The 24,252-nt window shown below is 45.9% G+C and overlaps 2 protein-coding genes across 2 annotated transcripts; both read right to left on the minus strand.

Moving 5' to 3' along the window:
* Nucleotides 1-2,541: 2,541 nt before the first annotated feature.
* On the minus strand, nucleotides 2,542-6,833 carry LOC112316313 (nucleoside diphosphate kinase B). The gene is made up of 5 exons (XM_024573140.4): nucleotides 6,676-6,833; nucleotides 6,188-6,317; nucleotides 4,890-4,991; nucleotides 3,574-3,686; nucleotides 2,542-2,799 (listed from the first exon to the last, which is right to left on the minus strand). Exons 2-5 carry the CDS (start codon nucleotides 6,311-6,313, stop codon nucleotides 2,682-2,684), a joined length of 459 nt encoding a protein of 152 aa, XP_024428908.1. The 5' UTR covers nucleotides 6,314-6,317; nucleotides 6,676-6,833; the 3' UTR covers nucleotides 2,542-2,681.
* Nucleotides 6,834-8,969: 2,136 nt separating this feature from the next.
* Nucleotides 8,970-14,971, minus strand: LOC112316314 (nucleoside diphosphate kinase A 2). The gene is made up of 5 exons (XM_024573141.3): nucleotides 14,820-14,971; nucleotides 13,237-13,366; nucleotides 10,677-10,778; nucleotides 10,008-10,120; nucleotides 8,970-9,283 (listed from the first exon to the last, which is right to left on the minus strand). The coding sequence occupies exons 2-5, from the start codon at nucleotides 13,360-13,362 to the stop codon at nucleotides 9,166-9,168; spliced, it is 459 nt and encodes a 152-aa protein (XP_024428909.2). The 5' UTR covers nucleotides 13,363-13,366; nucleotides 14,820-14,971; the 3' UTR covers nucleotides 8,970-9,165.
* Between the last annotated feature and the right edge of the window lie 9,281 nt (nucleotides 14,972-24,252).

Here is a 24,252-nt window from a genome sequence, read left to right on the forward strand (position 1 = left end):
CAGCTCTCACCACTCCAAATTTGACTCTAACCCCTTGAACTCAGGGCTCCGGCGTGTCACTTGGGTAACTGTACAAAGCCAGTCAGGCATAATGGCCAAGAGCATGGAGTCAGAGACCAGCTGCTCAGATTGGAGACGGACACCTTCACTTGTTTCTCAGTTTCCTCATGTGTCGGGAACCTCCCTGCCTGGTTTCAGAAGCTGTAATCCCTATGGCTAAGGCTGAGTAAAGAGACCTTGGGACCCTGAGCCACTAAGGAGACAAAGCTTATCTTCCTAGTAGGGGCACAGCCTCTGCCCCCCTTTACTTCACCCTGCTTGGCCCCAGGCAGATGACTTGTCTAGATGACTAGACAGGCAAGATTCCTCAAGGGAGGGACGACCTAAGACAGGCATGGTTGCATAGGGGCCCTCAGGGAAGGACTTGGGGGGGCTATAGAAAAAGGTGGTGGTGGACCCTCAGCCCCCTTGGCTTTGACATAGCCTGAGTCCTCATTCTGTCTGTGAGAAGTCTCCTAATCTCTTGGCTGCCTTACTTCCCCTGCCTGACTTAAGCCTGAAACAATGCAGGAGGTGAGTACAGCCCTGTGCTGGAAAGGGCGGTTCCCCGGGGGTGATCAGGCCTAAGAAAGAATGCACAAAATCCTGTGAAACCTGCTTTGCCAATACCCTCAATTTAGATAAGGGTCCAAACATGAAATGAGTTCGTTTCCCCAAAGTTTTATGGCCCTTTAGCTATCTGACCCTGACTCAGAATTAAGCCCTCAGAGTTCTTTGAATGTTACCTGTTGTTTGATCATTTCTGCCTGGCAATGATTGATGAGCTTTACCTGTATTCCTGTGCAAATTGAACCCAATAAAAGCCCATCAAGGAACAGGCTCCTGGCCCTTCTCCTTTGAAAGATTGGCCACCTTTCCTCTCCAAGCAGATCATGTCTTGGTAGACTCATTCTCATCCTTGGCAGACAGGACAGGGTGGGGGGGACACCACAGGCAGAGCCCCCCCGCACTCAAGTTGTAAAATAGGAATATTGTGGCCTGTAGCTCAGTTATTTAGAGCATTGTCCCCATTGACACCAAGGTTATAGGTTCAATTCCCAGTCAGGGCACATCAAGAATCAACCAATGAATGCATAAATAAGTGAAACAACAAAAATAATTGTTTCTCTCTAATAAAACAGGTATACTAATACCAACCTCCCAAGATTACATGAGTTCATGTGTGCAAGCCTCTTAGAACAGCCCCAGCCCAGAGTAAGCACATACATAACTACTGCTTCTAAACAGGTACCTCTGCCAGTGTGTGTAAGGGTCACAGGGGAGCACACATTGGAATGCAGATCCCCAGGCCAGCCCCAGAATCTGGAATCTTAGTTACTAAACTGCAGTGAAAGCATATACCATTAAACATGAGGTCAAATTTTTTGTAAGGTTTTATTTTATTACAGTTGTCCCGTTTTCCCCTTGGCCTCCCTCCACTGAGCCCACCCCTCACTCCCTTAGTCAATCCCCACTGTTGTTTGTCCATGGGTCATTCGTACATGTTCTTTGACTAATCCCTTTCCCTTTTTAAGATTTTATTTTTAGAAAGGGGAAGGGAAGAAGAAAGGGAGATAAATACTGATCAATCGGTTGCCTCTCACACGCCCCCAACTGGGGACCTGGCCCACAACCCAGGTGTGTGCCCTAACCTGGAATCTATAACCTGCAACCTTTCGGTTCACAGGACAATGCCCAGCACACTGAGCCAGGCCAAGTCGGCTAAATTTTAAATTGAAAAATAATTCAGAAAGTGTTAAACCTAGTTGACTTGAGATTATACCAAGCTCAGTGTACTTGTCACGGTCCTGTGTAGCAGTGTGCATTAAAAATGTAATGCTGAAATAAAAACCAAATAAAAAAGTGTGTCTTCTATGTGGAAGTGACATTTAGTTTACACCTGTTTCCTAACAGAGAATAGGTATTCATAGACCCACCTGTTTTATAATCTCCAATTTTTAAGCCAAACTCCCAGTGATCAGTGCCAACCCAGCAAAATTAACATTAAATTAGAGAAGATAAATTTTGTAACCGCTCACAAGAGAAAGCAGTAGGCCAGGCACTGGGTTAACTCCTTCACACCCATCACTTAATCCTGCATTGCAGTGATCTCACTTTATAGGTGTCTTTAGGCTTCCATTTCCTCAGACGTAACTTGCCCCATTTGCAGTCAACAAAAATGCACATCTGGATGACAGTATGTCTCACTCTATCAAGTTTAAATATTTGTACAGAAGTACACATTTCTACATCAGCTAAAGAGGCTGGGGTATTAGGTTATTTCCTTGTTGGTTTCCTTAGATAAAAGTAGGAGCATGCCACACATAGTCCTCTCCAGCCTCACTACTTTCCCACCTAGAGTCTTGAAGTGTACGGAGGTGCTAAGGAGGATCAGATCATTCTTCCGTAATAAGCAGGGTTAATTAGTTCTCAGTAATGCTACTCTAGCCAGGGAACCAAGTCACTTCTTCCAGCGTACCAAGGAAGCACAGAAGGCTGCACCCGGTTTCCAAAGGCTTTATTGGTAAATGTACTTTAGAAAACAAAGATCGATCCTATTGCTTCCAAGTCAGTGGAATGGACAGCTGTGTCCAGGGAAACATCCAAGCGGAGCCAAAGGGGACTGATGCTTTGTCCACCCCTTATTCATAGATCCAGTCAAAAGCACAGGACTTGTAGTCAACCAGTTCTTCAGGCTTAAACCATAGGCTGATTTCTCTCTCAGCACTTTTCACTGAATCGCTGCCGTGAATGATGTTCCTGGGAAAGAACAAATACTAGTGAACACATCGCAAAGTGCAAAGGTCTGCTTCATAGAGAAAGCAAAGGACAACCACTGCAGACCTTTCAGCCAGGCTGTCACTTGAGGCATAAAACTCCCCCAAAGTATTGTCTCTTAAAAGCAACCATAAAAGTACTTAATTAAAAACATCCCTTGGTTCAACCTTATTATGCTTCCAGGTTTCCCCCCTTCGAAATATTACTTGTACCTCAAGAATGCTGTGTCACAAAACATTCCTTCTCCAATTTTGAAAACTACAGGGAGACTCAAACCAACCCAGACCAAAACCTGATCTAGACACGTATTCATTATCAAGGGCATTTTCTGCTGAATTTTCTTAACACTAATTTACAAAGCCCAACCAAGATATTCATGCTCACTGACAATCCCTTTATTCCATTGGAATCTCTTATCTGTAAAGTTTTTGTACAGATTTTTGCATAGGTGAGGGGCCGCAAGGCTAAGTGACAGACCCCCGGACGTAGTGCCACAAATGGCAAAGCCACGGCTAGCACCCTTTCCTCACACTCGTTCTGCTATCACACGCAGCTCCCTCGTGCGATGTCTTGCCTAAAATTTGAAGTAGCACAAGCAGCCTAGGGAAGTAACTATTTAAAAACACCTGCATCTGATGATGATTAACACCTACTTTAGAACTTCAAATTCTTCTAAAATCGGGATATGCCAAAAAAATATTTTATACCCCATTTAAAATGGCTCTGAGGAAGTCATAAGCGCCCCTCAGGACTTACCTGCCAACTTGAATGCAAAAGTCTCCACGAATGGTGCCTGGCTTAGAATCTGCTGGATTGGTCTCCCCGAGCATCATCCTCCCTGTCTTCACCACATTGAGCCCCTCCCAGACCTTGACAGTAGGGAAAGGGAGTTGCATCAGGTCTGCCATTCAGGACATTAGGAACCAACGTTTTCCCCTACCTAACAGCACCCATCAATTGGGCCAATCAGTGACATGAGTATCAGCTAACCCCAGCAGATAGTAGGAGGCTATGCAAATACTCCATACTCCATCCCAGATGTATTGCTAGTATAAAAAGTCTACCCAACCTGGCAACTTTCCAGTGAGGTGAAGATAAACAATACTAAAGAATCCTGCCCTGGCTGGTGTGGCTCAGTGGACTGAGTGCTAGCCTGCGAGCTGAAAGGTCACCAGTTCCATACCCAGTCAGGGAACATGCCTGGTTGCAGGCCAGGTCCCCAGTTTGGGGCGTGAGAGGCAACCGATCAATGTATCTTGCACATCAATGTTTCTCTCCCTCTCTTTCTCCTTCCCACTCTCTCTAAAAAAAAATCCTTATGCAGGCACAAACACTGAGAAGGTGATGAAAGAGTACAGAAAAGTGATTTAACTGGAATAGAATCAGTGAGGGCATCCCAGAAAATGTTAGAGGAAGAGCTGGCAAAGACTGACATGAAAGGGAAAAGAGTGCTCCAGGGAAGAACAAAGAAGAAAAGGTCATCCTCACGGAACACGAAGTAGATCTCCTTTCTCAACAGTTTACTGGCTCCCTAACATACCCTGTACTTCTAGTCTCTTCACTCCCAATTGGACATTAAGCCACAGGAAGAAGTAAGACTGCTTTGTTTCCAGTTTGGGATTACACAGGAAGTTCTCTAAGCTCTGCTTCACCTTCCTTTTTCTTCCCAAGCTCCTAGTTGCTCTATTAATTAAATTCCAGCAGTCTCCATCTGTAAAACAAGGAATTTGGAGTAGCTGGGAAAGATGTCTGAACACTGACACACAGCCCTGGCTGCTGTGGCTCAGTGGATTGAGTGCCCACCTGTGAATCAAAACATCACTGGTTGATTCCCAGTCAAGGCACATGCCTGGAGTTGCAGGCCAGGTCCCCAGTTGGGGGCAGGCGAGAGGCAACCTATAGATGTATCTCTGGCACATTTTTCTGCCTCTCTTTCTCACTCCCTTCCCCTCTCTCTGAAAGTAAATAAATAAATAATCTAAAAAAAAGAATATGACACAGTCATTGACCAAGGCCAGTTACTTTCAGCCCTCAGTTTCCTTGGCTTCCCTTCCTCACCAGTACACACTTACCATGGCCACCACAGGCCCTGAGTTCATGTACTTCACCAGCCCAGGGTAGAACGGGCGGTCTTTCAGGTCAATGTAGTGCTCCTTCAGGAGTTCATTAGAGGCCTGGCGGTGAAGAGGAGGTACCAATTAGCAACTAAACTGGAAAGGCTCGAAAATGACTCCAGCAGCTTCTCAGATTCCCAGTAACATGGTAGCATCTCTAAAAGTCCAATTTAGTGTTTTAGCCCATATTCATAAGGTGTTTAAAAAAAAAAAAAAACTCCCATCCAGCCCTTCGGTGTGGCTCAGTTGGTTGGAGCCTTGCCCCACACACCAAAAGGTTGAGGATATGATTCCTGGACAGAGCACATAAGGATGTTGTGGGTTCAAGTCTGGGTCTGGCCCATCTGGGAGGCAGCCAATCGAGGTTTCACCCTCCTACCGATGTTTCTCTCTCTCTCTCCCTCCTCTATCTAAAATCAATAAGCATTTTTTTAAAATCCCACAAACCATAAAACTGACCCTATTTTACCAAAAGATTATTCTGCTCATGACGACAGCTTCATGATATCAATGACGTTATAGATGTTATCCTTAAAGTAGATGGTCTGAGGATCTAGAGTTAGGGAACTAAGTGTTGGATGCACCTGAAGGAAATGGGCCAGAAGGAGGTCCTATTAGACTCCTCTGGCCCATCACAATGCCCGTTTAAACATTTTAGATGTTAAGTGAAAACATTCTCCTCTTCACTGATGAGCTTGGTTAAAATTTCAGTACTTAGATATTTATCCCTTAAGGTCTGAATCTCTGTGCCCCAAATTTAATGTGGAAAAGGCAATTACGACAAAGGGAGCCTGCAGAGAAAGGGCAGAGGAAGGGACACCCCACCTAAAACTTCATCTCAGGCTTGCAAGCTAAAACACAAAAGGATTCCAAGGCCCCCTTTCCTGGCGGTACAGGTAGACCCACGTGGGCCAGGGGAAGGGGCCTGGGGCACAGGCTTTCTTCACTCTCTGCTGCCCCCCAGTGACTGACGGGCAGGCGACGATCCCATGCAGCCTCAAGAAGGAAGCCAGTTCCGAGCAGGAGTCACGTTACCTACGCTTAACCTTTCCAAGGGCGTCTGTGCTCCCGGGGCCTCCGGAAAGGGTCAGTGGACAGAGGGCCAGGGCAGGGGGCAAAGGGATTCCCGCGGGGGCGGAAGTAGCAATGGGGGACTCCGATCCGAAGAGACGCAGACAAGACGCTGCTGGGACGCAAAAACCTCTGCAACCGAGCTACTGGGGGGGTGGGGGTGGGGGGTGGAGGGTGACGCGTACCCTTAGGAACTTCATGGCCACAAGGCGGAACCCCTTCTGCTCGAAGCGCTTGATGATTTCGCCCACCAGTCCGCGCTGCACGCCATCTGGCTTGATGGCGATGAAGGTACGCTCTGTGTTGGCCATAGTCCTGCGGACGAAAGGTCCAGTAAGGGTCCCGGGCCCCTGCGCCCCGCTCCGGACCCGAGCCCACGTGGGCGCTCACCCCACCCCGGCTGCCCGCGCGGCGCCCCCGCCGCCACTGCGTGACACGTGGCTGCCCAGGACGCCTCCACCCTGCCTTGGCCCGCTGCCCCTGTGCAATCCCCTGAGGCCCTCGGAGGGCCGCGCCAGGGTCCCGGGGGCCGCAGAGCCTGAGTTCCCGCTCGGAGCCAGCGCAGAGGCCTGCGGGGACAAGGGGCGCCTGAAGGCCAGGATCCGCCCTACCGGACACCAGCTGGTGAGGGGACCCAGGGGACAAGAGGCGGAAAGCGTCCCCATCGCCTTACCAAGAAGCGGGCGGGCGGTGGCTGCGCTGTGCAGCTGAGCCGGAGCGGAGACCTGTACCGACCACCGGAACCGAGAGTCGCCCGCGAAGGAGGGGCGCTTGGCGGCCACACCCCGGAGGGCCCGCCGCCCAACCCGCGCGACCGGACGCTGCCGGAGGCCTCTGTCCACGCCCCGGGTTTGCAGGTCAGGGCTCAGGGGCAGGAAGTGATTTCTTCTCCATCTAGAAGTCCTATAAGTAAAAACTAGGCACGTCTAAATCCAATCCCTCTCTTCCTCCCCCCCCCCCTTTCTCTCATACTAATACCTGCTCCTGGTCTTGAGTTCTTACCCAGGTCAACACCATCTGCTTTCGCCATCCACCCGAGCACCCAGAACTGAGATTTCTTTCCTCCTTCCCATGCACCCACCAGTCCCTACCCTTCCTCCCCGTGAATCCCAGTTCTCCCCTTCCTTCCTTCCCCTCTGCTGGGTTCCAGCCCTCCGCCTCCATCATCCAAACTGCCAGCCTCCCAGCGGGCCTCAACCTAACCTCTCCCCACACAGAGCCTCTCCAACAACCCTCTGACTCTCGGTCCTGTTTGATGCCCCCTGCCTTTACACGGTATGCCCTGCTCCCTGCTCCCTCTTCCCCCACCCCCACCCCCACCCCCGCGGGCTCCAGCCCCACGTTTCCAGCCCCAAGTAGCTGCTCTGTTTCCACCCAGCGTAACTGTGTGGTCAGGTTACCCTTCAGCCTGAGACACACCCTTGACAAGATTCTACTGTCGGAGAAATCAGGCCTACTATCTATCTATTCGCACACAGTCCCCACCCCTTGGTGGTTGGTGCCAACCTCTGCCTCTCACCTCTTCTTTCTTACTGGAACCAAGTCCCTTAGCTCATCACCAGCCCTACTTACCCACTTTAATTTTTTTTTCAGCTTTACTGAGGCACATTTGACAAAAGTTGTATGTATTTAAGATATATGGGTACAATCTGATGTTGTGATACACAAACAGGGGTGGGCAAAAGTAGGTTTACAGCTGTTCCTATGGAAAAAGACACGCAGGTCATGGTTATTACAATAGACTGCTCTGCAAACCTACTTTTGCTAACCCCTGTGGATGTTAAATGATCACACACATAAATATCACTTAACATAGTTACCATTTTCTTTAATTGGGGGGGGTGTGGTAAGAACATGTAACATCTACCCTCTTAGCAAATTTATGAGTGTTTCTGTTTATTGGTTTTAATTTTTGTTTTAGCAAAGTTCAAGTAAACACCACATTGTACAGTACTGTTAACTATAGTCAACACTGTACGCTAGCTCTCCAGCTTGGACGTTTAAATAAAATTTCCCATTTGCCTCTCTGTTAAAGCATCCAAATCAATGTCCTAACAAATCGAAGCATTTACCAGATTTATTCCGCTTCTTTTGAGGCCATCCCGGGACCCAGGCCCACAATGCACACAGCTCTTCCCTTTTGGTGTAGTTTCAACTCCCACCCCCCCATTCCCCGAGTCCCTGGGAGCTTCGCGAGAGCAGGGAGGATACCTTTTGTTCCCAGTGGATCCTCTGTGCCCAGGACAGTCTTGGCAACTGGGGGGGTTCAGACTGAGTTGCCTCAACATGTGCTTCTGTGGTATGTGGGTTTTGAGCTAAAGGCAATTTTAGCTGAGGGCTCAAGAGGAATTTTTGCCTCTCCCTTAACTACTTGGAACTGAAAAGGGCCTCGCCCATAATAAAAGATAATACAAGATAACCTCGTTTGACCTACCTATAAGGCAGGGTAAACTACTAATTCCTGAACGTGTGTTCTCCCTGCAGTGACCTTCTGAAGTCCCCGGGTGCCCTACCTTATCGCTAGCTCAGAAGGTCACACAGATCCATTTTCCCTTCTGCCTTTGCACCTCTTGTGCACGTGGCGTCTCTGACGCTGTCGTGGATACAGTGTTCACATACACGTGAAATTATATTTGGTTGTTTTCTCTTGTTCAACTGTCTCATGTCTATTTGACTACGAGAGCAGCCAGAAAGAACCTGGAGGGTGGAGGAAAGTTTCTTCCTCCCCCACACAACCTAACAGAACCTTGGGAGATGGCTGTTGACGGGCGCAGTGACAGCATGCGTGGGATGCAGGGGGAACAGGGACAGGCAAAGATTGTGTGCGTGGATGTGTGATCTCTCAGGCCATTATAAATAGTTCATTTAGTATTTATATTCTCTATTAGCTCAGGTAGCCAGAGAGTACACGAGAAGAAAAAAAGAATACAAAGCAATACAGCAACACAAAAGAGCGAACTCAATGAATCCTAGTTGGGGTGAAACATTTTAATCTAATGGTAGCATATAACACTGCACAGGGAACACTCACAGCTCCAAGAGTGTCCCTCCAAATAATAAGGAAGTTCTCAGAAACAAGTAGGTCGGCAACAGTCTGGTCCCCTGCCGTGGGAGGGAGAGGAAACGGAGTGAGCAAAGCACTGCACTGTCAGCTGCTTCCCCGTCATTCGTAGATCCAGTTCTGAGCGCAGCTCTTGTAATCCACCAGTTCCTCAGGCCGAAACCACAAGGCAATCTCCTTCTCCGCACTCTCCACGGAGTCACTGCCGTGGATAATGTTCCTGGATGGGAAATGAGGGCACATTACCAAGACCACAAGGGCTACACTTACCAGAAGCCCCCCTCACTCCCATTGCCAGAAAGCCCACAGACTACCGCAGCAGAAAAAACCCCTGCCATCAGTTCACATTAAAAGGAAAACACCGCCCTGGCTGGGGGGGCTCAGTGGATTGCATGCCGGCCTGCGAACCGAGTCACTGGTTGGATTCCCAGTCAGGGCACATGTCTGGGTTGCAGGCCAGGTCCCCAGTTGGAGGCATGTGACAGGCAACTGATCAATGTATCTCACACATTGATGTTTCTCTTTCCCCCTCCCTTCCTCTCTATAAATAATCTTTTTTTTAAAAAAAGGTAACAAATTTTTTTTAAAAAAAAGAAAAAGAAAAGGAGAAAACCCACCACTGCCTTTAATAGGATGAAGAATGCCCTCCCCACGTCCCGCCTCCCTAGCACCACCTAGCAAGCAGCGAGAGGCTTCAGGAAGGACTCTGGTCAGCAAGGTGGGCTGTAGCAGGCTCTCCCCTCCCCAAAGAGGCACAACTTCAGCAATGTTGGCAACCAAAGGCAGAGAGCATACAAAGCCAAACACCAACTTAAGAGAGAGGAAAACAAGGAACTGATTTAAAATTGATCTGCGTAAGGTAGCATGGCCATCCCTAGCTGCAGGAACCCGAATTCTTATGGCAACTCAGATTTTGGAAAAGGGTGGAAAGTGCCCACTCCCACCTGCCAACTTGGATACAGAAGTCCCCTCGGATGGTCCCAGGTTTGGAATCCGCTGGATTGGTCTCTCCAAGCATCACTCGGCCTGTCTTCACCACATTCAGCCCCTCCCACACCTCCAAGGACAAAAGAAGACATGGTCAAGGAAGAAAACCAATCTCAGCAGGAAATATGAAGACTACTAATTCAAAAAAGAAAAGTGAAAAGCCCCCGTAAGGCAACATTCGTTCATTGAACAAATATATACAGAGAGGTTTCTTCGTTATCTGCCCATCCTCCCTTTCAAGATGTGTAGGCAAGGAAAGCTATGAAAACAGGTTCCTACTTTGTTTCATTCATAGCTGCATCCCCAGTGTCTAGAAAAGAGCTTGGCAAAATGATGACTACCAGTACATATTTGGAGAATTCCTATGTTATGTCCGGCCCTCCGGAGGCTTATATTCAGGCAGACCCATCCTGATCGCTCCCAGCTATGAGTCTTCAGTTCAGCAAGCAAATGCGATCTAGTCTTTAGCAGACCAGAGAGCTGACTCATATCTTAACTGTCCACTCCTCCCAGCCCCAGTTGCCTCTGCATCAGTGAGGACCTGACACCAGAAGCATGAATCACAACACTCACTCTTCACCCTCAACTGAGCCATTCACATCAACGCCCCACACATGCACACTCACCATGGCAACCACTGGCCCTGAGTGCATGTATTTCACCAGGCCGGTAAAGAATGGACGGTCCTTCAGGTCGATGTAGTGTTGCTTGAGAAGGTCTTCAGAAGCCTATTGCACAACACAGAGAATGAGAATTGGCCCCCAAAACTAGGAACCAGTGGTTATTTCCCCCTCACCCGTCCTGCTGTTTAAAATGTGAGCTCCCAGCTCACTGATTCTGTTATAACCCAATTCACTCTCAAGACTACCATGACTGCCCCCACCGGTGTGGCTCAGTGGATTGAGTGCCGGCCTGGGAGCCAAACGGTTAGCAGTTCATGTTGGGGAGGGAAATTTTTTAAAAAAGGTTGGCAGTTCGATTCCCGGTCAGGGCACATGCCTGGGTTGCAAGCCAGGTTCCCCAGTTGGGGACGTTCAAGAGGCAACCAACTGATGCATCTCTCCCACATTGATGAAAAAAAAAGACTGCCAGGACTAAAACTGCTTCAGCTTTGTAGCAATTTTGCCCCACTGGCTCTCACTGACCAGATAAAACTACAGAATATGAGCTTCATATCCAGTCATCTCGTTTCAGACAGGAGTCTAACAATGCTATGAATTTCCATTCCCACATGAAGTCTCAGCTAAAATGTTAGAGGGCAGTGAGGAAGGTGGTTTTAATATTTGATGAGAGGCAAACTGAACCAGGGACACTTCACACTGACCCAGGGGTTAAAGGGCTGGGGTCGTGATCATTCAGTTCTCACAGGTATTTGCAAACCACCCAGAAGTTCACGACCCCAAGCAATAAATAATTCTGCTGAAGAATGAGTTAGACTCTCTTACATTATAAGGCTGATATGTGAGAAAAAATCAATTTCACTAAAGTACAAACCATCTGCTGAACAATTCCAACTCGACTCAACCGTGTTCTCTCTCTGCCACTGCATATAGACTTAAGGGGCTAACAAGTTCCCCTAGTTTTTCCAGGTTCACAGTACTGCACCGTGGGAAGCACATTTCAGTACTGCACACAAACGTGGAGACCTGCCGCCGAAAAGCACGTCCAGAACACCCTAATGTTCCGCCCCCATTGACAAGGTCACTTGCCAAAGTAACTTACACAGCCATGTGTTCATTCCATGTGAGCAGGTCATCCTCACCGTCCCTTCCAATACGAATCGAGGATTAGTGGTCATCTCACACACACTCACTCAACCTTCCCTTACTGGAACACTCTTTTACTGCTAGTAATTGGTTTTTATTATCTTTAGTCTGCAAAACAGATCAGACTTCTGGGGGGCAGGGGAGGACCTCAAGTTTTCCCTCATGTCCTCCTCAAGTTTCAAATAACCTTGTAGACTCATGGCAGCTACCCGTCCTCCCACCCTTCACCAAGCCTGCAGCTCAGAGAGACCTGAGTTAAAATCCCAGCCGCATCACTGGCTGTGTGCTTTCAGGCACGTGACTTCACCTCCAAGTCTCAGCTCCCTCGTCACTAAGAACCACGGGAACAGGAATAAGTACCTCTCAGGGTTGCCATGAAGGCTGGATGAGAAAACACACGTGCCCGGCACATGGTAAATGTCCGATCAACTGTACTTGATTTCCTTTTGCCTCCAAACCTACACAAAATGCAAACCCTCTGGAAAGCACTGCTCATCCAGCACCTGGCTCTAATCATGTCACCCTGCTCTCCCCTCGGCATTAACATCAGCTTACCCCCTTTAAAATTAAAGCAGTTTTTCTAAACACCACATAGGAAATCGGTTGTAAATCAAACTACATTTAAGATGCACTAGAAGAGTCTAAAGTTGACTCTTAACAGAAAAAAAGATGGCCTCCTAATATATTTTCTTTGAGAATGGGAATTCTCTTTTCCCAGGTTTGTTTGAAGGGTTCTTGGCCAATCAATCCTGTGCATTTTTTGAAATACTGCTTTGCAGGTGTTTTGCAAAAGCGTCTGCTCCCTGCTGTTTCAGATGGGACTCCCAAAGGGCAAAGCTACACTTTTCCCCCACATGCCTCGATGGTGCTTAATATATGCTAGACAGTAAGTGGGTGGTAAATGATGATGGAAAGATTTCCTTTAGAGGATGAAAAAATGTCTAAAATTATCTGCTCGGGAAGCTCAAGAGCAAAGCTCAACCATGACCAGAGCTTTGAGTCAGAAATCACAGTTCTGCCCTGCCTGGTGCAGCTCAGTGAACTGAGCACCAGCCTGCAAACCAAAGGGTCGCCTGTTCAATTCCCAGTCAGGGTACATGCCTAGGTTGCAGGCCAGGTCCCCAGTAGGGGGCACACAAGAAGCAACCACACAATGATGTTTCTCTTCCTCTCTTTCTCCCTTCCCCTCTCTCTCAAAATAAATACGTAAATAAATCTTAAAAAAAGAAAGAAAGAAAGAAATCACAGTCCTGCGGTAAATATGGAACTCTGCATTGCTAAGGGAAAGGGGAGGCTATTTTCTAAAGTCCCAAAGATGTTGGTTTGTTTCAAGACTCGGTCATGATGCTAGGTCACCAAAGAGTTAACCTGCAGCATTCCCTTGTCCTACAAAAGAATAGGAAGAGTAAAGTCCACTTACCTGCATGAATTTCATAGCAACAAGGCGGAATCCCTTCTGCTCAAAGCGCTTGATGATCTCTCCCACAAGCTGGCGCTGGACCCCATCAGGCTTGATGGCGATGAAGGTGCGCTCACTGTTGGCCATGGTCCTGGGGATAGACAGGAGGAACAGCACTGATCAGTGAAACAGCAGTAAATATCCCGCCTACATCATTATCCTTCCCAAGCAGATTACCCCATAAATCGGATTTAATTTTTCATGTCAACTCCAAGTCCCTCCAGTAAAAACCCATTTCCTCCTCAGTCCTCTCATGTATGAACTAATATTCCAGAATGGAGACGAGTCCAAAAGCAGGAGCTATAATTTCTATCTTAGTTTACTTATTTTTAAGATTTTATTTATTTTTTTTAAAGAGAGGGGAAGAGAGGGAGAAAGAGAGGGAAAAACCAATGTGCAAGGGAAAGATCGATCGGTTGCCCTTCACACGCCCCCACATGGGGACCTGCCCAGGCATGTGTCCTGACCAGGAATCAAACCTGCGACCTTTTGGTTCACAGGTCGATGCTCAACCCACTGAACCACACCAGTCAGAGCATACCCTATTTTACTTAATACACTTATATTAAGTATCTACTGTGTACCCAACACTGTGGTAGAACTAAAATAGGGGCTGTTAAAAAAAAAAAAAAAACTATCTCAATTATCCCGATGAGAAAAACTAGACTGATAATGAGAAAGTGACATCCGATCCAAAGCAGTATGAAACCTGGTTTCACCTACTACACATCACGGTATTAGAACTGGAAAGAGTTTCAGAGATTATTTCATTATAATCTCCTTCATTTCACAAACGAGGAAACAGATCTATGGCACCAGAATGCAGGCCAAACCCAGATTTCCCAACCCTATGCAAGTTATGCTACGTGATAAGATGTAATGAATACTCTGACTAACCAATAAACGTTGGATTGTGGGAGAACTACAGCCATTAGTAATATCTGATATAGGACACCATGCTGGAAGGAAGCCCAGAGAGCATCTATTCCAGATCATTCCTTTTACAGAGAAGACGGCTGGGCTCAAGACCTGCTCTGCCTCAAAAAAAAAAAAAAAAAAAAAAGTCTTAAGTGTTAATCACACTGTCCCTCCAAGAAGGAGACAAAGTCCAAAGGCTGGCGGAGAGCTCCCGATGGAGGTTCGAGTCAACATGGATTCACCAGAAGAAAATGTGGCTTAAAAGCCAGAAATAGTCCCTATAAATGTCCCTCCGTGCTCACCCTGCCATACACTTGTCACTCGTTCTGCAATGATTTACTGAGCGCCAACTCCGCGCCCAGGACTGCTCTCGACAAAAACAAGTAAGGCACAACCCTTGCAGTCGCGGCGTTAAGGGAAAGGCAGCCACGAGGCACGGACAAAGAGGAGTCCACGTGGACGTGTGCTGACAGGTGTGCACCTGTCCACAGGCGCTCTCCCACCCTTCCCTCCCATTCAAACCCTCTCGCCACCTCTCAGAGCGGAACGCACACGACTCCTTCACCTCCCCGCGCCCCCAACCCCACTGCTCTCCCTTTCCTCTCAGGACCCTGAACCCTTCTCACCCCTCCAGCTGCTGGAACTCCCACTCCGCCTCCTGTCGCCGGCACCGGAAACCCGCCCGGGCCCCACGTGGTTCCCGGCACCCACCCGGGCGGAACTCTTCTGCTCAAACCGGCTACCCGAAGGCCCATTTCGCAGAGCACCACCCGTTCACGCTTCCCCTTGTGAGTCGGGCATCATTCTAGGGAGCAACTTTTAGATCTTTAACTTCCGGCACTGCGCTTCCGGCAGGCTGCGGCCATCTTTTTTTTTTTTTTTTTTTTTTTTTTTTTAAAGAGTCTGTGACTCACTTCCTCGGTTCTGGAGCGAACCGGCTTCCCGGGAGGTGGCGCTCGTACTTTGCCTGAAGTCTGAACGCGCTCCTGACTCAGAGGTACGCACGTCTTCTGGCTTTACACTTACTCATTCTTTCCAGTCTGTCAAACAATAAATTCTTTATTGAGTATCTATTATGTGCCTGCCACTGTTCTAGGACCTGGTGGTACAGCAGTAAACTCTCTTGGTGCTTCTGGTGGGGTTGGGAATGGGGCCAACCATAAACAAGTGTATGTGGCATTATGTAAGTGCCGTTAAAAAAACGGGGGGGGGAGGGGAGGCAGGGGAGATCGAAGGAGTAAACTTTTTTTTTTTCCAGATTTTATTTATTTTTAGGGAGAGGGGAAGGGAGGGAGAAAAAGGGAGAGAAATATCGATGTGCGGAAGAGACACTGGATCAGTGGCCGGCCCCACCGCGCCCACCGCGCCCCCTGCGTAAGCAGGCCCCACAACCGCGGGCCTGGCGGGCACCCCAGGCATGTGCCCTGACTGCGAATGTAGCTGGCAACCTTTCTGTATGTGGGCGACGCCCAGCCCGCTGAGCCGCACCGTTCAGGACTGGAGTGAACTGTTTTAAAAGTTGGTTGAGGAAATCTCTCTCTGGGGAGGCGACGCATGAAATAAGGAGCAAGTCCGGTGATTATGTTAGAGCGGAGTATGGTAGTGGCAGAAAATGCCCTGGAGGAGTGCCCGACTATGCTATGCGGAGAAGCCATAGGAGCATTTTGATGAGGACATGACATCATTCGTACACATTTAAAAAAAATTCTGACTGCTGTAGAAGAAATGGGGGCGGGGCGGGGGGGGTGGGGAGGCGGGGCGGGTAAGGTGCAAAGTGGAATCAGGAGCCTTTTCAACAAATGGTGCTGAGCCATTGGACATCTATAGGGGGAAAAAGAAAAAAAAAAAACACTCTGCCTAAACCTCCTACCTTAAGCAAAAATTCACTTAAAATGGATCATAGATTTAGATGTCAAATGTAAAACTCTAAAGAGTTTAGGAAAAAACCATGGTAAAAAATCTTCAAGATCAAGGGCTAGGCAAACACTTTTTAGACTTATCAGCAAACAGACAACCCATAAGAGGAAAAAGTTGATAAATTGGATGTTATTGAAATTTAAAACTTTTGCTCTTCAAAAGGTTCTGAGAAGAGGATGAAAAACCAAGCTACAGGGTGGGAGAAAATATTAACAAACCACAGATCCAACATAGGCCTTGGATCTAAAATACATAAAGAATTCTCACAACTCAACAGTATAACAAATCAACTTAGAAAATGAGCACATGGTAAGAATAAACATTTCACCGAAGAGGTCATACAGATGATAAATAGGCACATTAAAAGATGTTAACATCATCACTGGCCATTAGGGAAATGCAAATTAAAACCACAATGAGATATCATAATGGCTAAAAGTAAAAAATAGTGACAATACCAAACACTGTCAAGGAGGTGGAGAAACTGGATCCACTCATACATTGCTGGTGGTAATGTAAAATGGTAGAGCCGCTCTGGAAAAGCGGGGCAGTTTCCTATAAAACTAAACATGCATTTAACGTACGACTGAGCGATTCACTCCTGATTGTTTATCCCAGAGTATTAAGATATGATCTGTTCACACAAAAACCTATACATAAATATTTATAGCAACTATATCTGTAATGACCAAAACTGAAAACAACCCAAATATCCATGAAGTAAATGCTTAAACAAACTGTGGTTCATCCTTACCGTGAAACACAATTTTAAGAAATTATTGATATACACAACTTGGATAGATCTCAAGGAAATTATGTTGAGTGAAGAAAGCCAATTGAAAAAATTACATACTACATTACTGCATTTATAAAACATTCTTGAAATAACAAAATTATAGAGATAAAGAACAGATTAGTGGTTGCTAGGAGTAGGATGGAAGAGGGGACAGGGGTGTGTTCCTAAAGGCGTAGCAGCACAAGGGAGTCTTGTGATACAAGAATTGTTCTGTCTCTAGATTGTCGTGGCAGTTACACAGTCTACACATGTGACAAAATTGCACAGAACTGTACACACACAAATGAGAAATTCTGTAGATTATACCAATGTCAATGTCCTGGTTTTAATATTATACTATAATCATGCAAGATGTTACCAATAGATGAAGGGCATGCGGGACTTTCTTGGACATATTTTTTTAAAACTTCCCATGAGTTTATAGTTCTTTCCAAAAATTTTTAAAAATGTAAACAATCAGAAAATTGGTTGAGACTACAGTAGTAGTTCAAGGAGGAGACGATGGTGGTTTACAACAGGTATGACAAAGGAGAGGGAGAAAGTGGCTTAGTAGTAGGATATATACTAGAGGTTGAGCCCTGTGGGGAGGAACAAACTGTTCTCTACCCTCAAGATTCTTCTGGCTGGTCTAATAATCAAATAGACATGAGACAGATTAGCAAAAGAAAATAAACCAGATAGTGTGTGTGTGTGTGTGTGTGTGTGTGAACCCTGCATACAAGAGAGAGTCAGAGACCCCACATGCATGAGAGGTTCAGAGATAGAAAGGGGGGTATGGAGGTGCATAAGGCATCGTGAGTTAAGGATAAGTAATGCACCTTAGGAGTTTCAAAGGGTCATTGTAAAATGATAAGAACAAAGGCTTAGTAGATTGAAGTTTGCCCTGCCCTAATAGATAGGTCAAAAAAGTTATCTCTGATAATAGCTTATTATGGGCAAGTCCCCTAATTCACATTCTAGGTAAAGGGAGGGGCAGAAATTTCTCTTGAACAAGCAGTTAAAGTTGCCTTTAGCCCAAAGTAATCGGCACATCATTGAGTCATACCTCCTTCTGAACACCCACAGCCCCTATAATCAATTATAACTCAATTTTTTAAAAAAAATGAGCCCATAGGTCTTGATGGATGTGATGAGAGAAGAAAAAAATAGATGCTGACTCCCAGTATTTTCTCGTTTTTGGAGGAAGTACATTAAACATCAGTTCAATAGAGTTACTTAACAAAGCTTCCTTTTAGTGGTTGGGGTCCACTGTACTAGCAGTTTTCATTATCATCATCATCCTCCTCCTCCTCCTCCTCCTCACCCAAGGACATTTTTCATTGCTTTTAGAGAGAGAAAAACATCCATCAGTAGCCTCCCGCATGCCCCTGGACCACGGATCTAACCAGAAACTTAGGCATGTGCCCTGACGGGGAATCAAACCTGCAACATTTTGGTTACATCCAACCAACCAAGCCACACCACCTGGTGTGGTGCATTTGGAGCCACATCCCATATAGCACAAGATTTCCGGTTAGATTCCCGGTCAGGGCATGTACCAAGATTGCAGGTTCGATCCTGGTTGGGGCACATATGGGAGGCAACAATCAATGTTTCTCACGTCAATGTTTCTCTCTCCCCCTTCCACTCTCTCTCTAAAAATCAGTAAACATATCCTTGGGCAAGGATTTTTTTTTTTAAGTTACTTAAAACTTCTATGTACAAACAAATCACATAGGGATTTGTTAAAATGCGGATTCTGATTCAGTAGGTCTGGGATGAAGCCTGACACCTTGATGACTTAAATGCTGTTGATTGATAAACTCTACAAGACCAGGTCCTAGAGCCAGATTCTTTTAAATGGCTGATGTAAGCCTTAGGTGAGGAAGGCCTTGCCCAGGCAGATGCTGGAGAAGGGGGATGGGCAATAGAAAACAGGAAGGTCTCATCTCTTCCTGGAAGCCATCCCGATACATGACTCCACCCTAACTTGCCTTTCCCAACCCTACACACAGCCCTCTAGGCTTTCACAGGCAAATGTGTCTGCAAGCTAAATTTTTAAAAAATTAGTAATTTAGAACATTAAAAAACAAAAGAAATTAGAACTAAAAGTAATTCTCAATGGGCATACAGACCAATCTCCTCTCCAGAAATCCTAGGAAGGGGTTTCCACTTCGGCTTGAAATCTCCAAGAACGGGCATTCATTCCCTCAAACATCAGATCACTGGCCTTCCACCCATCCTTTGCTAAACCAAACTGCTAATCAAATGTATGCATCCCCTAAAATAATAATGAGTAATGTTTAGTGAGCTACTCTAAGATATCAGCTGTTTTAGAGAGAGGAAGAGTGGTCACCCAGCTGCCTGGATAGAGTGGCAGGAAGATTTTGTAGAGGAGCTAGGATTTCCATATATAAAAAGAAGATGGTAAATAGGTAAGTCTGTAGTTATCGGAAGACCAGAAAAACAGCCAAGAACAAAGGATGGAAAGCAACAGGGAAAAGAGAAACTATTTACCCATGGGAGATAAAATCACCGGATTAGTGACAAGCTTTGAATACTAGTCTAAAATTTGAGACCCTGGGCTGTGATTAATGGAAATTCATTGAAGTTTGGAGGACAGGACAGTGACTTGAGAAACATCTTAAAAGTCAGTAACTCCAAAAAGTGTTGAGGCTGTTACCTAACCACTTCTGTGCCAGGAGCTGGCCCTGCCCCCTCATGGTCTGGGGTCTGGGATCTTTCCAGTGTGAGGCGACCACCAGGTCCTTGACTCACCCAGGAGAAATTCCAAGGACAAATCGGAGTGAGAACAAAGCAAGTTTTATTCAGGTAGAGAAAAAGAAACAGGCCAGGGCCCAGGCACCATTGTGAAAAAAGCAAAATGTTCACCTCCGATGGGGCTGACTTGAGAGTGAGTTGTGTGTGAGGTCAGTTAGTTCTTGGGATTTTACATGTTTCCAAGGGTAGGGAGATTGCCTCCAAGTTTTGTGTCACCAAATTCTGACTCTGCTTTCTGGTTGGGAGGGGGCTTGTTGCTGCGACTTCGGTGACCACAGCTGGAGTTTCCTGCCATTAATTGTTTTCCCTTTGATCACACCCGGAGGTGTGGACTCTTGTGAGAGGATGTGGGCTCCTGCTTCCTCATTCTGCGTGTCAGGATTTTCCCGAATTTCTGTCAATCCTGCCTCAAGGCCGTCTAATTCACTCACTTTACTGAGATACAAACAGACCAAATGAGAGGACCTAATTTATTCGACTAGACTGGTAGAGTGGGGAGAGCCTGCCTGCAGGCTGCATGCAGCCCAGGATGGCTGTGAATGTGGCCCAACACAAAATTGTGAATTTACTTTAAACATTCTGAGATTTTTTTGTGATTACATTTGGAAATGTATTTAATGTGTGACCCAATGAGGCAGGAGATAGGAAACTCCAGAGGTACCCCAGGGCTAAGATAAAGGACATCAATACACCACAGAGACCCTGTTCTAAACCCAGTTGTTCCCGCTTTCTGGAAAAGCACTGAATCATGGTGAATCATGAATGCACCTGTGAAGAAGATGCTTCACGACCCCTGCTTCATTATAATAGCATTATAATAAATTAACATCGTGGGACCCCCTTCCCTGGTGGCCAATCAAGGAAAATCAAGGGAGACCACATGCACAGTAGCTTTAAAGTCACATAACTACTTGGGCATATGCAATAAAAGCCCCCCAAAACTAGCCAGGAAATATGTGCCCTAGAAGAATAGAATCCCTCCAGCCCCTGAGGTCAATCTCTGCTCAGAGTTGCCCCACTCCCATGTTCTGTGGAGTGTACTGTCGCTTCAGAAACCTGCTCTCTCTCTTTCTGCTATAAACTTTGTGCATTCGGCTCAATTCTTTGCCCGTGATCACCAAGAAGCTGGTGACCTGTGCCCACCTGTGACACCAAGACAACTCTTCCAGTGTGGCGCAGACACACCGAAAGGTTGGACACCCCTGTTAGATGGTGAAGACACAAGTTCTAATCTGGAGGGCGGATGGCAGGGAGGAGGCTGGAAGCAGAGACCCATTAGGACACATTGTCGATAATCAAGGTAGAGGACAACAGCTCTAGTGGATTAAAGTGGTCAAAGGAGTGTTTATGATAGAATTCCTAGGATGAACTGATGAGAGTTGGGAGTTGATTAGATACAATGAACAAGGGATAGAGAGGAACTATACCGTAGCAATGGCAGTGCTCAAGAGTAATGCTCTGTTTCACAGGATGGGAGTGATTCTTGCCTCAGGCACTTATGTTATGTGGCCTTGGGCAAGTTACTCAACTTGGCTAAGCCTCAGTTTCCATATCTGCTAAATGGGAGTAATAATGGTCACTACATTAAAGGATTATATAAAGTACTCCAATAAAAATTAACACAGTGTCTGGCACATAGTAAATAATATCAGCTATTTAGGTTCTTTTTTTTATAATAGCTATTGGTGACCAAATTTTATATCTAAGAAACTGTGACAATAATAATATTAACAAAAATAAGGAAGACCAGAGGGTGCCAGCTAGAAGAAGATGAGTTTGGTATAATTTTGAATCTACTGAAGGGTGATACAAGAGAGAAAATGTGTAGTAATCAATTGAAGATATTTATCTGGGGTTCAGAAGAGATGCTAGGCCTAAGTGGGGATGTGAGGGAATTATCTGCATAAGCATGATCTGTGGATCTAAAAAGTTGTGGGAGTTTTTTAGATTTTATTTATTTATTTATTTTTAAAGAGAGGGGAAGGGAGGGTGAAGAGAGGGAGAGAAACATTGATGTGTGAGAGAAACATGACTCTCACACGCCCCCAGCGGGGGGACCTGGCCTGCAACCCAGGCATGTGCCCTGACCAGGAATCAAATAGGCACCCTTTTGGTTTGCAGAATGATGAACAATCCACTGAGCCACACCAGGCAGAGCTAAAAAGTGTTTTAAAATGAACAATAATTACCACTCATTTGTTACACAGAAATTAATAATAGCTAATGTTTATTGGTTTGTGCCAGACAAAAAGTACTTTATTATAGTAACTTATTTAATCTACACAACCACTTACTGAGGTAAATGCTACTATAATCCACATTTTAGGTGGGGAAACTGAGGCTCATTCAGGGTCAGTGACTTGCTGAAGTTCAGACACCTGGAAGAAGTAGAACCAGAATTTAAAGCCAACCCTGCAATGCCAGAGCCTGAGTTCTAAACCCCACGTGTGTGCTGCTTGACTATTCGCAAAGCTTATGCCTAGGTCCCACTTCCATGAGGGCATCACAGTGGGGTGCAAAGAAATGATAACTCGAGGCCAACATTTGCTGCCAACAAGACAGCTAGCTCTAATACTGTGCAAAGCATAGAGCTGAAGAATAGAATTGATTCAGGTCACGACTGTCCTGTTATTAATGATTTAAGGAATCAGAGCAACTAATGCAATAAACCTGCATGTGAGAAACTGAAAGGCATCTTGGGATGCAGAGCAAAGACAGAACATTCATAACAGTAATTGGTAATGAGCCCCCAAGGAATTGTCATGGCCTGTAATCAAGAATGAAGTATGAACCCTCCTACCTTTGACTCCAGGGTCAAACAGCAGGATCTTTGGGTGAAGATAATTGCCTCTGTTTCACAAAAACTACACACAGCTCATCTGTCTGCTTCTCGTTCTTGACTATACATGGGGAACTATCTCCTCAATCTTCTGAGTGAGGCTCTGATCCCTGAGGGAGGGAGGAGGGAAGGGGAGAGAGAGTTTTTTGGGAAACCTGTATTATTTGCTGACTGAGGAAGGAAGTCCTGAGACACTCCTCACATAGTCTGGTGCAACAACCATATGATGTGGGCACTGTTCTAATTCCTATTTTACAGGAGAGAAAACCTAGACACAGAAAGGTTAAGTAACTTAGCTAAGGCCACAAAACTAGTGATTAGCAGAGCCTGGCTGTGAATCCATCTGACTCTTGCTCTAAACTTACATGCGTAACTACCATACTATGCACCATATACTATGATGTCCTCAGAAATCGTAGATTCTTGGCCCAATGAAACCTTAAAAGTCACAATCCAACCCAAATTAAATCACTAATCTTTTTTCTTCCTATTCAATTAGGTTGCCTTCTTGTAATACCATTATGAACAATGACACTAATAGCATAAATCTTTTCTCCTTAAACTCCTCAGTCCCATTTATTTTTACTTTCTCTTATAAGCCTCCTCATGTTTCCACTTTCTAAGCTTAGCTATAATAAAGCCTTTAGCAAAAACATGGGCTCTTTGCCTATAACAGTCTCTTTACTTGCCTTGACCCTAGTCTAGTCTTTCAGGTGGAAACTCTCAAGGGGGAAGGATTATGTGACTGAAGAGGCTCAATATTGAGAGCAGTGATTTAGCATGAATCTCCCTCTTGCTTTCATGTAGCTTGACTCTCCAGGACCACTACTGGGAATCTTTGACAACAGCCTGGTATCTTTTGTCTTTACTGAAGATGATTATGATACTAGACTGGTTCAGCAAGTTTCTCCTTCCTCTCTTCAGCCTCTCCAAATTTGGGCTGAATGTCACATAATCTGTAATTTATATAATACTATGATTATAGTGCCTTTTCTGTTAGTTAGGATAGGCTAGGTTGTGCTGCAGAAAAAAAATTAATCCCCAAATTTCAGTGCCTTAATGTCTTAATCCATTCAGGTTGCTGTTAACAAATCTACTGTAGACTAAAAACAAACAAACAAAAAATACCCTTACATCAGCTGATGTTAAGAACATCCAGATCTAGAGAATTTTTACAGTTGTCAAGAAGCAAGGTCTCAAATGCTTTGGAGAGCAGCAGTATTGTTGTTTCTTTTATGCATTTGAAAATAAGGAGGGCTGTCTACGGCCATACCACCCTGAATGTGCCTGATCTCGTCTGAAAAGGAGGGAATTTGCCCTGGCCAGGTAACTCGGTTAGAGCATTGTTCCTGTCGCAACACTCCAAGGTTGCGGGTTCATTCCCAGGTCAGGGCACATATAAGAATCAACCAATGAATGCATATAAATAAATGGAACAACAAATCAGTGTTTCTTTCTCACTTGTTCTCTCTCTCTCTCCCTTCCTTTCTCTCTAAAATAAATTTTAAAAAGTTTATTTTATTTATTCATTTTTAGAGAGAGGGGAAGGGAAGGGGGAAGAAAGGGAGAGGAACATCAATATGTTGCCTCTAGCACAGTTGCCACACAGTTGCCTCTCGCACACCCCTAACCAGGGACCTGGCCCAAAACCCAGGCATGTACCCTGACCCTGACCAAGAATTGAACCAGCAACCTTTCGATTCTCAGGACGATACCCCATTCCAATGAGCCACACCAGTCAGAGCTA

The sequence above is a fragment of the Desmodus rotundus genome, chromosome 9 (genome assembly GCF_022682495.2).
Source record: "Desmodus rotundus isolate HL8 chromosome 9, HLdesRot8A.1, whole genome shotgun sequence".
NCBI classification, from domain to species: Eukaryota; Metazoa; Chordata; class Mammalia; order Chiroptera; family Phyllostomidae; genus Desmodus; species Desmodus rotundus.